Source organism: Hemicordylus capensis, chromosome 4 (genome assembly GCF_027244095.1).
Source record: "Hemicordylus capensis ecotype Gifberg chromosome 4, rHemCap1.1.pri, whole genome shotgun sequence".
NCBI classification, from domain to species: Eukaryota; Metazoa; Chordata; class Lepidosauria; order Squamata; family Cordylidae; genus Hemicordylus; species Hemicordylus capensis.
In genome coordinates, this window is record NC_069660.1 from 162,872,358 (window position 1) to 162,885,610 (window position 13,253).

General features: G+C 43.2%; 1 protein-coding gene across 2 annotated transcripts in view; it reads left to right on the forward strand.

Moving 5' to 3' along the window:
- The first annotated feature begins 9,240 nt into the window (after positions 1-9,240).
- KIFAP3 (kinesin associated protein 3) overlaps positions 9,241-13,253 on the forward strand; it is a 155,750-nt gene continuing 151,737 nt past the window's right edge. Inside the window, exons 1-2 of one of the 2 annotated variants that reach the window (XR_008306215.1) lie at positions 9,241-9,422; positions 12,045-12,176. Coding sequence is in view for 1 of the 2 variants with exons in the window: in XM_053246268.1 (XP_053102243.1) it covers positions 9,391-9,422; positions 12,045-12,176 (164 nt within the window). In the remaining variant the exon portion in view is untranslated. The remainder of the gene's footprint in view (positions 9,423-12,044; positions 12,177-13,253) is intronic. The other variant, XM_053246268.1, reaches the window with a different exon arrangement.

Consider the following 13,253-nt stretch of genomic DNA (forward strand, 5'->3'; position numbering starts at 1 on the left):
ACTGAGCTCCTGGCAGGCCACTTTACGTGGCAGGCTGCATTCAGCTTGTGCATATGCTTATATAATTTGTAAATATGCTTCCAGCTGCTTGTTTGTAATTAGGCAAAAGGGTCAATACACTTTACAGATAAATAGATAACTCTGTGGGTAGTTAATGGTCTTGAAATGTTCCATCAAGTGATGAGGAAAACTTTACCACACTTCTGTACCCAGTCAAAAATTTGGACAAGAAAGGGAGTGGGGGAAATTCTCAATACCTGAAAGAATATTAGAGAATGTTATGGAGAACCCATTCAGTTGGTTACATTTAGAGCATGGTAAGTTATCTCTCGGTTAATGGTTATTTGTATTCGTCCACTGAACCTAAGAAAGCATACTAGGAACTGTTTTATTTGCTTTATATTTAGTTCTGTTCAGGTCTAACAGTTGTTAAAAAATAACATCCAGGTTGTCACCAGAAACTGCAAAATAATCAAGGCATAAAAGGACTAAAGTTTTTCTCCAGAGGCTGGGAATAAGGACTCTGATCAAGTAACAAAGGTAAATAATAAAAACTCTTAAAGTGACCTGACAAGGGAAGCTTAAATTGTATTTTTAATAGGTTAGGTTGTACTAAGCTGTCCCAGGAGGGCCATATCTCACTAAGAAAGCACCATGTTAAGTTTATCATATATCCAACACCTAGACATTGAGCCTTGGGGACTAGTAGGATAATATTTCCTCTGGATTAGAAAAAGAGCTTGCAAGTGACATTTGTATAAGGACAATTTTAAACACTAAATCTTTTCTTATAAGATAAGCATTAACATTAAAAAATTTTTACTAGAAAGAAAAGCTCATTTGCAACTTCTTCTTTAATGAAAATCAAATGCATCTGTTTTCTGTGAAGAAGTTTCAGATCCCTAATGATTTTGCATCTGCTTTGATATTGGTGAGCCTCAGTATTTTTTTAAAGATTGTCAAACCGATAATTTCACCCCCTGACATAAATGTAAGAAATAAAGCTGTCTGAAATTGACATCTTATGGCGACTGAATCTCAAAAATGCTTTCTAGTTCTTTGAAAACCACAGGAAAGGTTACTGATAAATGCCCACACTTGCTATTGCTATAGAAACTTACTGAGGCTCTCCACACAAGCAGTGTGGAGAGCCGGATGGGGTTACGTGGGGAGAATGGGTCAAGCCCGCTCTGGCTAGCCCGACATGGGCGGCCGGATTGGCCATCCGCACGATTACTGGCTCTGTCATGGAGCCGGTAGGGGCAGTGGGGATCAGGGGCCACCCAGCCTCCAGACGTCCCAGCATGCCTTGCACAAATGCGTGGGCATTCTGGGGGGACACCCAACACTGGGAGGCTTGTTGTATCCTCCCATGGGTCTCTTCGTGAGTCACCAGGGTGCAGGTAGTTGTGCTGTGATGATTCATGATCGAAAAAATTGGATTAGTGGAGCACTTGCTCCGCTAACTTCATCCCGTTGCAGCACACAACCTCCCAAAACTGGGCTGGACTCCCTTAGCCTGCTTTTGGGAAGTCTGAGAATAGCCTCACTATAGTGATATACTGCCTTTCTGCCAAATCATTTAGGTGCTTTATAGTAATGGCCTTACATAGCCCTATTCAGACATTATGTTATACATACAGATGTCAGTACACACGTACATGGTTTTGTGTGAATGATTCTGCAGTCATCACTTTAAAAGTTAATCAGGGTACAGACCCCCACAAATACGAGCTACAGAGGAAGTGTACTACTGAACATGCGAACATGTGAATAACTGTACATGCATAAAGATCTGTATGTGAGTGACTGTACCCCAACTTTGTGTATATCAAATCTGATGTGTGAATAGGGTTAATGACCAGGTGGAAACTATCACTACATGAGACAGTTCTGGGAGGGGAGGAACTGAAGAGAACTGGTTCCATCTCAGCTTAGCTGATAGAAGGCGCTTTGCTGTCCTGACTTTCTCAGCTTTGTCTTCTAAGCCCTCCTGATTGGCAGTAAGTCAGAATTGGCAAAAGACAGTCATGGATAGGGTGCGGCCTCCACTGATTACTCTTAGAGCATTTATAGATGACAAAAACCTCTGAATGTTTACTACACATTATAGGAAGTGTATTTAGTATTTCCAAGCCTTTTCTTTTAAAGTGTATTTAGTATTTCCAAGCCTTTTCTTTTAAAGTGTATTTAGTATTTCCAAGCCTTTTCTTTTAAAAGTACATAGACATTGGATTGGGGCCCTGTAGATCAGGACCACAACAGGTGGATGGGGTTTTAATCTCTGTCATGGTCCCAAGCACACACACCCTCCCACTATTTCTCAAGGGGGGAATAAGCTCCAGTTGGTGCCAATTGTTTTACTTGACAAACAGCCTCAGTCAAGGAAAGGATGATCTGGATTGGGGTGTTATGGTGGGAAGTAGGTTTACAGTCGCCGCACCAATCTTGCTACTACTAACTGTAAAACAAAAACAAGTCTAAGCATGAAAGCTCTGAACTCATTTCCTGTAATTTCTAAAGTAGAGAGAAAAAGTTTCCTGTACTGAAGCAACAGAGCATACAGCCTCCAGGAATATAAGGAACTTTTTTTGTTTAGTGAAAACAAACGCTAACAAAATGGCAGAGTTGGGCAGTGCAGTGGTAATTAATCTTGCGGACTGAATTGATTTGAACTAAGAAAAACACTTCCATGTTGAGTTACCAAAAAAATCTCTACTATACAACCAACCACCAAGGATTGCTCTCCCGCTTTGCCCTTCTTTGGAATGAAAACTCACCTGAGACCAGCTGGGTTTCCATCCTTCTTTTGGCTCCAGCCTCCCATCATCCCTAGGCAAAGCAGCAGGAAGAGGATGCTTCTTAAACAGCTTGTCTTTAGAGCTTCTGGACTGGCTCTCTGAGCCCAGATGCTTTGGTTCTCCTTTTCATTCTGACCTCTCAGTTAGTGCCTTTCCCAACGTCTGTAGCTGGCCCTGAATCCTGCTCAAACTTGTGTTGTCTTGTCACTTCTTTGTCCAGTCCGCTTTACTTCTCACAATCTCACAATGTATTATGTGTTCCTTATCCAGCTATGCCATCTATGTTTGACATATAGACCCCAACAACATATATACTTTGCAATCATATTTGCTGCTCTGACTGGGTTTTACTTGTCAGACCATCAAGCCCCTTTCCTCATGAAAGATGCCCTTAACAGAAAAGTGAAAAGAATGATTGCTCAAAATGGGTGCACAAGGCCACATGCTGCTTCAGATTTTAAATTAGCAACAAGAGAAAAACTTATCCAATTACAATCCATAGAGAGAGGTTATTCTTTAAAACAGTTGCAATATAATATGAGGCCTTCATATTTTGCCAAGAGCATCATTCCAAACATCATCTGCTTCATAGGGAAAGGATTAGCTGTTCTTAGCACCGCCTGTGGCTCACCTTCCAAAGGAGAGGGCAAAGCTGAGGCAATCTATCTCAGATCGGAGAAGTCCAGTAGGTCAAGTCCTAGTATTTGGCCTAACCTAAAAAACAGTGTATGCAATATCCGAACCTGAAAAACAGTGTATGGAAAAATATGCAAAACTATTCCATTTTCACTTTTTTGAGGGTAGCCTTACGTATTCAAAATCTAAAAACAACACCACCACCAAAGCAAGAGATAAAAGGTGTTTTTGTTCCTAAGCTTTACTGAAAATCAGACATATATAAATAAACACTGATGTTTACAAGCTGTAAATCTTTTTCTCCCCCCACCCTTCATATTAGTCAGATTGAATTAAGTTTTGTTCAGTGTGTTTCAAGCTTTGAAGTTAGGCATCACCACATTTGAGAAGCTTAGAACAGAACAAGTTAACAGGAACGGACATGTGCATTGGTAATTTAAGAACAATGTACTTGTGTAGTTCTTTGCACTGCAGTGCTTGCAAACCACTGTATATGCAAGTCCGTAATGTTGGCATGTACATCATTTGCAAAATGGTTTATCCACATGATTTGGCAGGTGCAGTGAATTATCTTCAGTTAACTTTCCGAGTGTGGATGTCTGTACTAGCGCTCAGCAAACTGCCACCCCACCTCCACCTCCCACCCCCAACAGCTTGTTTGTGTGGAATGATGGTACCAAGGAAACATTGCAAAACCTCTGGTATATATGTTCCATTTCTCTCTACAGAACACATTTCTGATGCAGAAGGATAGAAATCTGGGGTTCTCAATAACTGCTGCAATTTCTTTCTAATGACTTTGTTGCTGAAATAAGGTGAAAATTTTCAGCCCCTGGTTCATCAAGCTTTTCATGCTCATGTTCCATGCTTATGTTCACTTTGCAAGAAGTTATCTACTGGTAATCTTTCTAACATGTTCTTGCAATAGTACTGTCTCGTTGTTCTCCTCTTGCAGCTATTTACATCCCTCCCCCCAGCAGTATTTCTCATTGGGTCTGTTGTATGACTCACAGTTAAAGTTGAAGATGCTGATCTCTCTTTGTTTTGCTGAGATGAATAAAGACAGTCACTATTCTGTGACAAATAAAAGACAACACCTGCTTTGCAGGTGCCTCTTTGTCCATGTAGCAAGGATGATTCCATGCATCAGGACGTTCTTCAGTGCAGGCCTAAATGAAATTAACAGTAGCCATTCAAGAGCAGTAACTTACCTTGGGCACCATGAATCAAATCTGCCTACCATTTGGCTACCCTTAATGTTGCTTAGACCACCTTAAGTGGCACAGAGGAAAAATGCTTGACTAACAAGCAGAAGGTTGCCGGTTTGAATCCACGCTGCTACTATGTCGGGCTGCAACGATATAGGAAGATGCTGAAAGGGATCATCTCATACTGTGTGGGAGGAGGCAATGGTAAATCACTCCTGTGTTCTACCAAAGAAAACCACAGGGCTCTGTGGGTGCCAGGAGTCGAAACTGACTTGACAGCACACTTTACCACTTGACTTTAATGTTGCTTAGAGAGTTTACTGCTTGAAGCAGCTGCTGTTTCTGTGATCCATTCAATGGGTCCTAACACAACATTTGGAAATAACATAATTTAAATGCCAGATTCTTGATCTCAGAATAACAGTATCAGTTAATACATAAGGGTTTTCAAACGAGAGTGTAATGGGTAAGAGGGCGGGTGGAGGGGAGGAGGAGAAATCAACCTTAACACAGACAGAATGGTATCTTTTCACTGGACCAATATGTGTTAGTATATCTAGGCTTTGGAATCACAAACCTTTCTCCAGGGGAAAAAACCCAGAAAGGTAGCATGAACACAAGTTAATGTGCCCTTTTCCTACCAGCTAATGAGCCAGAGCATATCATAGTGATGTCACAGTTAATTGGTCACTCAGATGTTGGGCCTAAGCAACACAAATGTCTTTTTGATCTACACCGTCCTAAGATATGAACTAAAAGAATCGGCTGGGGCTAAAAGGAAAGAACATCAAAGGTCATTATGATGGGTGAGGTACCTGGACAGCAGGAGGCCTTGGATCCATTTTTTAGCATTGTAACTAGGTAACTTCATATTAATTTCACCTTATGGGCAAGGGTGCTATTGCTAGTTTCAAACTGGTCAATAAAGGCTAGAGAAAACTGATTTAAATCAAGATGATAAAGCATTATTTAAATCACCAAGAGATTTAAATCCATCATGATGGAGCACTGGCAGGTCATTAGGATGTCAGCCAATTATATTAAAAAAAATTAAAATGGTAATGTTTGCCTTTAAAAAAATAAGCTTATTTAATATAAACACTGGGTGTTTAGTGTGTTTCTGTTAATCCAGAATTCATTTTAAGTTACCTTTTTTTATGAGCAAGAAACAAGAGTAATATTTTTGCTCTATGGCTTCTTTTATATTTAAAAAATGGCCACTGATTCAGCTTTAAGAGATAAGTAGACTTAAGATAAGCTTACACTTTTAATCTCTTAAAACCAATTCCATGGCCCTTTATGAAGCCCATCAAGTAAAGGCTGTTTTTCTTAAGGAAAGAAGGAGCAATGGGGACCAAATACGACTTTGGAGGTCACTTATTATAAATGACACAGACATATACTGTTTATATCTATTACTGTTGCCTTTCTACCGGATCCAATGGCAAGAATGGTAAGTAGTCACAGGGACAGAAGAGCTGGTCTTAACTAAGCAGGGTCCACCCTGATTGCATATGAATGGGAGACTTGATGTGTGAGCACTGCAAGATATTCCCCTCAGGGGATGAAGCCACTCTGGGAAGAGCATCTAGGTTCTAAGTTACCTCCCTGGCATCTCCAAGTTAGGGCTAAGAGAGATTTCTGCCTGCAACCTTGCCAGTCTGTGTAGACAATACTGAGCTAGATGCACCAATGGTCTGACTCAATATGTGGCAGCTTCCTGTGTTCCTATGATCAAACTCCAGGAAACTCTACTATGGGTGTGCATTTCGTATTTTCCCTATTTCAGTTTCGGCTGAATCCGAAGCCCCCCCAATTCAGGGAGGGTCTGAAATCAACCCTCCCGAAGCCCCCAATTTTTGGTTTTGGAGCTGAATTGCTCCGAAACCGAATCCAAATTGCGGGCTGCAAATCTCCCCGCCGCTTCCCCCTCTCCCTTCTGCCCCAGTCTGTTCCCCGTTGTTCTGTTCTCCTTCCCAGTCCGTTCCCCACCTTCTGTTCTCCTTCCCCAGTCCTTCCCTGTCCTCCTCCCGCCTCCAGCAGCTTTCCCTCCCTGCCCCCTGGCACCGGGCTCCCTCCTTCCCTCCCCGCCATTTTCGCCCGCCCGCCTCCTCTGATGGGGCTCGCCGCCTCCATACCCCACCGTCCGCCTCCTCTTCCGTGTCCCCATCACCGCCACCACCCTCAAGAGTAAGGAGCTCTTGGGCTGGCAAGCTCCCTGTCTCTGCCACTCTGGAAACTGCCGCATCCGGCCCTGCTCCCACCTGTGCAAGCCGGAAGGGTGGGAAATTCAAAGAGACATCAGAACAGGCTGAAGAACTAAGGAACTAAATGAGCAATCACAAAACAGGTCCAAAATTTTCCCCGAAATACAAAACTTCATTTTCGAAATGGGGTCGTTTCAATTCGGGCACAGAAATCTTTGTTGAAATCATCATTTTCCATTTTTGTTAGGCGTACAAAATGTCCGAAAGTGCCATTTTTGGACACAAAACGTTTTGTACCTGAATCGAAATGCACATCCCTAAACTCTACCTTACATCTCAGTAGGTTCATTTATTTACCCCACTGGAGAGATTTTTATCTTCTGCTTTATGCCTTCTAACTACTGGGGCTCCACAGCTCCAAAATTATGAATGATTATCAGCCACGTAACATGTAAATAGGCTTTCTTTATCATGGACATGTTGGAGCTGCAGTTCCTGATGGCATTGAATCTTAGCACTAGCAACCCTATTGACCACTAGGGGCATTAGAGATCTGGAGAGGAGAGCTGGTCTTGTGGTAGCAAGCATGACTTGTCCCCATAGCTAAGCAGGGTCTGCCCTGGTTGCATATGAATGGGAGACTTGATGTGTGAGCACTGCAAGATATTCCCCTCAGGGGATGAAGCCGCTTTGTGAAGAGCAGAAGGTTTCAAGTTCCCTCCCTGGCTTCTCCAAGATAGGGCTGAGAGATATTCCTGCCTGCAACCTTGCCAGTCTGTGTAGACAATACTGAGCTAGATAGACCAATGGTCTGACTCAGTATATGGCAGTTTCCTATGTTCCATTAGGGACATAGACAGCCAGTAAAGGAATTGCCTCTCTGACGACACTTTCTCTACTCTACACCTCTTTATTAGACTGATAGTCTCAGTTTTCATTGTCTCACCTAGAGAGACAGACTTCCTTCTTCTCTCCCCCATTCTGTATGTAGTTAGTAGCAAGGCATGTAGGCCTTATCTATCTTCCCGATTGATTTTCTAAATAAACTATTTAGAATTTTAACTAGAGATGTGCATGGAACTGGTAGGGGCTGGTTTGATGGCAGGGGTAGGATAAATTTAAGGGCAGGGGAGAGTGCACTGACTCTTCCTTCTGCTTTCTCCCCGCCAGCGCTGGCTGGAAAGCCAGTCTGGCGGGACAGCAGCGTACCTCCCTGCCACTCCATCCGCTCTTCAGAACGGGAGTAGTGTGTGCACATCACACTTGTACTCACGCATGTCGGGCATGCGACGTGTGCTTACTACTTCTGCCTACTTCCAGCCTGAAGAGCAGATGGGGTGGCAGGGAAGTACGCCGCTGGACCAGTTTTCCAGCCAGCGCCAGCAGGGGGGAAAGCGGAGGGAGGGATAAGTGCACCTCATCCCACCCTTAAAGTTATCCCACCCCCGCCACTGAATCAGCCAGTGTTCAAACCTGTTTGGAGGCCCATAATTAATCTAATTTAATTTCATATTCTGCTCAATAATTACCAACTCTTACTTTCTGCAAGTTTTTTGTACTTATTGCTAATGCAACATCTATAGAAAACAATACCATTAGGTGCCATGCAACTTGCTCCCAAATAAAGATCAACAGGATTATAGTCCTAGACTTCAAGTAAGTGATCTTGCTTAGTTTAGCATCTTTGAATGAACACACAGAGAGACAAACAGAATTCAATTAATTTCACTAACCAAATATTATGCACGTTCAGGAAATACGAGTTATAAAATGGATGTCCATCTTATTTATTTGTTATTCCTCTGTGTAAACCACCCTGAGCCATTTTTGGAAGGACGGTATAGAAACTGAATGAATGAATGAATGAATAAAAGTGGGATTTAAACCAGTCATTTAAATCAAGCCACCCGTAACTAAGCTACAGTCCAACATACATTTATTTGGCAGTTAGCTCCGCTGAACATTGCGATACTTACTTTCGAGTAAACATTCACAGACAGGTTCCAGCTGTCAAATCTGAGGGGGGCAGTCCTGGCATGGAAGAGCAGCCTTCGCTTAGGAAACATTTCGCAATTCCTCTGCAAGCGGAAAGTCCCCACTACCTTGAAAACTAGGCAACCGAGGTTTGCTCTTTTGTTTGCTGTTTTCCAAGAAATGTGTCTTTTAAAAGAAAGTGCTCTTTTCTACCCCACTGTCTTAAAACAACAACAAAAACAAAACAACAACACACCTAACTGCAGTCAAGTTGCCCTTTAATAAGAAATAAATCCAATTGGCTTTGCAGCCCAATTCGCTCTTGACTTCATTCATTCGTGCCAGACGCACCGGTTCTGCGCAAGGCGTTCGTTCGTTCTTTTCCGGAATCACTCTCTGCGCCTGCGTGTGATGGAGGAATCCTCCGATTGCGCCTGTGCGTCGCGCTCGGCTTCTCCCCTCCCTTGGTAACGCTCTTCTCTCCTCCCACTCGCGTACCTGGGTATCCCTTCAACTGGCGGCCGCTCGCCTTAGCCTTTCTCCGGGATCGGCGTAGCCGCTGCCATGCAAGGAGAGGATGCCCGCTACCTCAAAAGGTAACTCTTCCTCCCCGCTGCAAAGATGAAGAGGAAGAAGGGTGGGCATTGTGTTGAACTGAGGGTGTGCGGGGAGGGCGCGGCTCTTCTGCACCGGGGGGGGGAGGGTGTGGATCCACTAAGGGGGCGGCTGGGCGGTGGATGGTCGAGGAGGGCGGAGGGGTCTGTGCTTGGAAGAGCAGCAGCTGAGAGCTACAGAAGCCTGCGATGATGACGCGGGGCGGGCGCGGCGCGGGGAGGAGAGGAGAGGAGAGGAATAGGGTGCCCCAGATCCCCTCCTGGGAAGGCTTCAGGCCTCGGCGGGGCAGAAGAGCCGCTCAGGGCAGAACCCGGTGGATCGGCGGGGCGGGGGACAAATGGCAACAACGCCTCTCAGGCCAAGCAGCTTCTTTTCCACCACCTTGATTCTGGTCTTTCTCTCTGAGATTTTATTCTCTCCCCCCCCCCCCACCCCACTCCCCTGAGGGAGTCATGTTTAGGAGGAGAATCCCAGGGAGATTTGGAGAGGGGCTACAGAAGTGGGGTGGTGATGATGATGATGAAGAATGTGGGGTGCAAAGAGAGAAGACAGCTGGGAGGAGTGGAAAAGAAGAAGGGGTGTGTGGCTGCAATGGGATCCCTTGAGGATGTGATCCTCAGAAGGGCTTTTGTGGGGTGCTTCATTTGTTCTCCATATGAAGAGAGTATAATGCAGATGTTACGGTGGCGCCTTGGAAGAGCATCTCCCAAGGGCATGTGAGAGCAGGACAGACCATGGCCACAAGTGATGGTGGCTAGATGGAACAGGTGCTTCAAGTATGCTTGTGGATGTTTTGTGAGCTTACCCAAAGGTATATTTCAGATTGAGACTGCTTCTGATTTATTTATTTATTTATATACTGCCCTTCCAAAAATGGCTCAGGGCAGTTTACATCAAAATAAAATCAAAATAATTAAAATCAAAACTAAATCAATTAAACAATTAAAACCATTTAAACATTAAAATCATTAATGTTAAAGTAATTTAAAACCAACATTAAACATTTAAAACCACAAATCTTATTAAAAGCCTGGGTGAATAAATGTGTCTTCAGTCCTTCTAAAAAAGTTGCCAGAGATGGGGAGGCTCTTATTTCAACAGGGAGCACATTCGAAAGTCCAGGGGCAGCAACAGGGAAGGCCTGTTCCTGAGTAGCCACCAAATGAGTTGGTGGCAACCACAAATGAACCTCTCCAGATGATCTTAACAGGTGGTGGGGCTCATGGTGAAGAAGAAATTCTCTTAAATACCCAAGGGCTAGGCTGTTTAGGGCTTTATAGGTAATAACCAGCACCTTGTATTTTGCCCGGAAATGTATCAGTAGCCAGTGTAGTTCTTTCAACACAGAAGTAATATGGTCTCTCCTAGATGACCCGGAGACCAACCTGGCCGCCGCATTCTGGACCAACTGTAGTTTCCAGACTACATACAAAGGCAGCCCCACATAGAGTGCATTGCAGTAATCCAACCTAGAGGTTACCAGCAAATGTACCACTGTTTTGAGGTCATTCATGTCAAGAAAGGCATGCAGCTGGAGTATCAGCCAAAGCTGATAAAAAGCACCTCTGGCCACCGCCTCAACCTGGGACACCAGGGAGAGGTTTGGATCCAGAAGTACCCCAGACTGTGTACCTGTGCCTTCTGGGGGAGCATGACCCCATTCAGAACCAGCAGATCAAAATAGTCTCCCGAGTTCTGACCCTGCGCAATAAGTACCTCTGTCTTATCTGGATTCAGTCTGTTTGTTAACCCTCATCCAGCCCATTGCTGCCTCCAGGCAGGCATTTAGGGAGGTTATGCCTTCTCCTGATGATGTTGACATGGAGAAATAGATCGCATTTATATACTGCCCCATGTAAAATCTCTGAGTGGTTTACAAACTAAGCAGGATACTTATATTCTTCTGGCTTAATTGTTAAATCTGACAGATGGCAAACTGACTAAGCACTCTGCCTCAATTCCCTATCTGTTATTTGTCTTGAGAACAAATAGAACCTTGTTGCTAACAGCAGAAAGTTTTATGAATGTTATACATACAAACTTGGAGACAGTTGCCTGAAATGGTAACTGGTGCAAACACAGATACTAGTTCAAAATAAAATGTCTACCTGCCTATTACTTTATCTGAGGGACCTGCCTCAGGCTGGTGTTGAGAGGATAAACAAAATAGTATAAGGCACATTTCCCCTTAATAGTGGTATATAAATAACAATAAATATTGCTGATCTCCAGAAAAAGGATAGGGAGGATTATATCTGTTTGTATTCCTAGGAGTTTAGTATAACAGCGGCTTTATCAGCACTCGGATAAGGTGTAACTTATTTTCATTGCTTTTTGGTGGGAAATTGTTCTATTGGCTGCTAATTTTACTGAAAATTCCAAAATTAACAATAATTAATAGCAACTTTTTATTATTATACAATAAACATGTTACAGTTCTGAAAAAGATACAAGATTGTTAAAATATCTGCTTAGTTGTTGTAAAATCTAACCAACCATGAAGATATTGCAGGGTGTGGGGAAAGACTGCCTAAACCTTCTGTGTGCTTGCTTGATACTGAGACTAGTCTTATTGTGACTTATCCCACATTTTTACTTATTAGAAAAGTAAAAGGAGGAAACATAGACGTACATCCTTCGGAAAAGGCACTTATTGTTCACTATGAAGTGGAAGCTACAATTCTTGGGGAGATGGGAGATCCTATGCTGGGAGAGCGCAAGGAGTGTCAAAAAATGTAAGCTTACAGTATTCATATAAGGCTGTTTTCAGAAGTAATTGTTTTCTGAATCTTTAACTTTCCAGCTTATAAAGGTTTTCTGGAAAACGTTAAATGGGAAAATGTTTGGGGGTTCTAAATCAGTTGGAGCTGATTTAGCCTATTTGACACATTTAGTAAACAAAATGTTAAAAAGTATGCTATGTTAATATTACATGCTGTAGCAATATCTCAGAGGTTTTTCCATTAGTCAGTAATAGACATTTCTATGAAATTCTCTTGAGAGGCAGAGAAAAGAGCTCTCAGCCAGTACTGGAATGAAGCGCTGACTGGGGAGAATTGAGAGCAGGGCTGAATGGCCCTGTTTTCAATATTGTCCATGCCCCCTGCATCTGACGTTGATGCAGGGGACATGTTTAGGGGTTGCGGGGCATTTCCAGGAAAATGGCAGCTTGTGTTCCTTGAAATGTCTGTCCCTGAACTGATGGCATATCCAGTACCTAGCCCCGGTCACACAGATACATATGTTACATAAACTGCTTTCGTAGAAACCTATGAAATCTTGATACAAAATGCCTGCAATTAATGGGTTGATAAGGAAAAAAATTACTTATATTCATTTTATCTATCATTATAATGTTCTGCTTTCAAAATGCTATCATTTTTTGTTATTCTTACTTATGGGTCACAATTATTTCCTAATTACCTAGCAGGAACTGAGTCTTGCCGCTAGATTTTCAATGTGTTTACTTGGTCTAAGTCTAACTCAGTGGATCTGTAGCTGAGTGGGAATTTGATCCTAGGTTGTGTGGTCCAAGTCAAACTGTTGACTTGGCCACAGCAAAGTGGACAAATTTGCAAATGAATCTAAACTATTTAGGGTAGTGAAATCCAAAACAGATTGTGAGGAGCTCCAAAAACATCTCTCCAAACTGGAGTGACAAACTGGGTGACAAAATCCTGCCTGTGGGCTTCCAGCAACATCTGGTGGGCCACTGTGTGAAACACGATGCTCTACCAGATGGGCCTTGGGCCTGATCCAGCAGGGCCATTCTTATATTCTTAAAGTGATGCATATTGGGGCAAACCCACCCC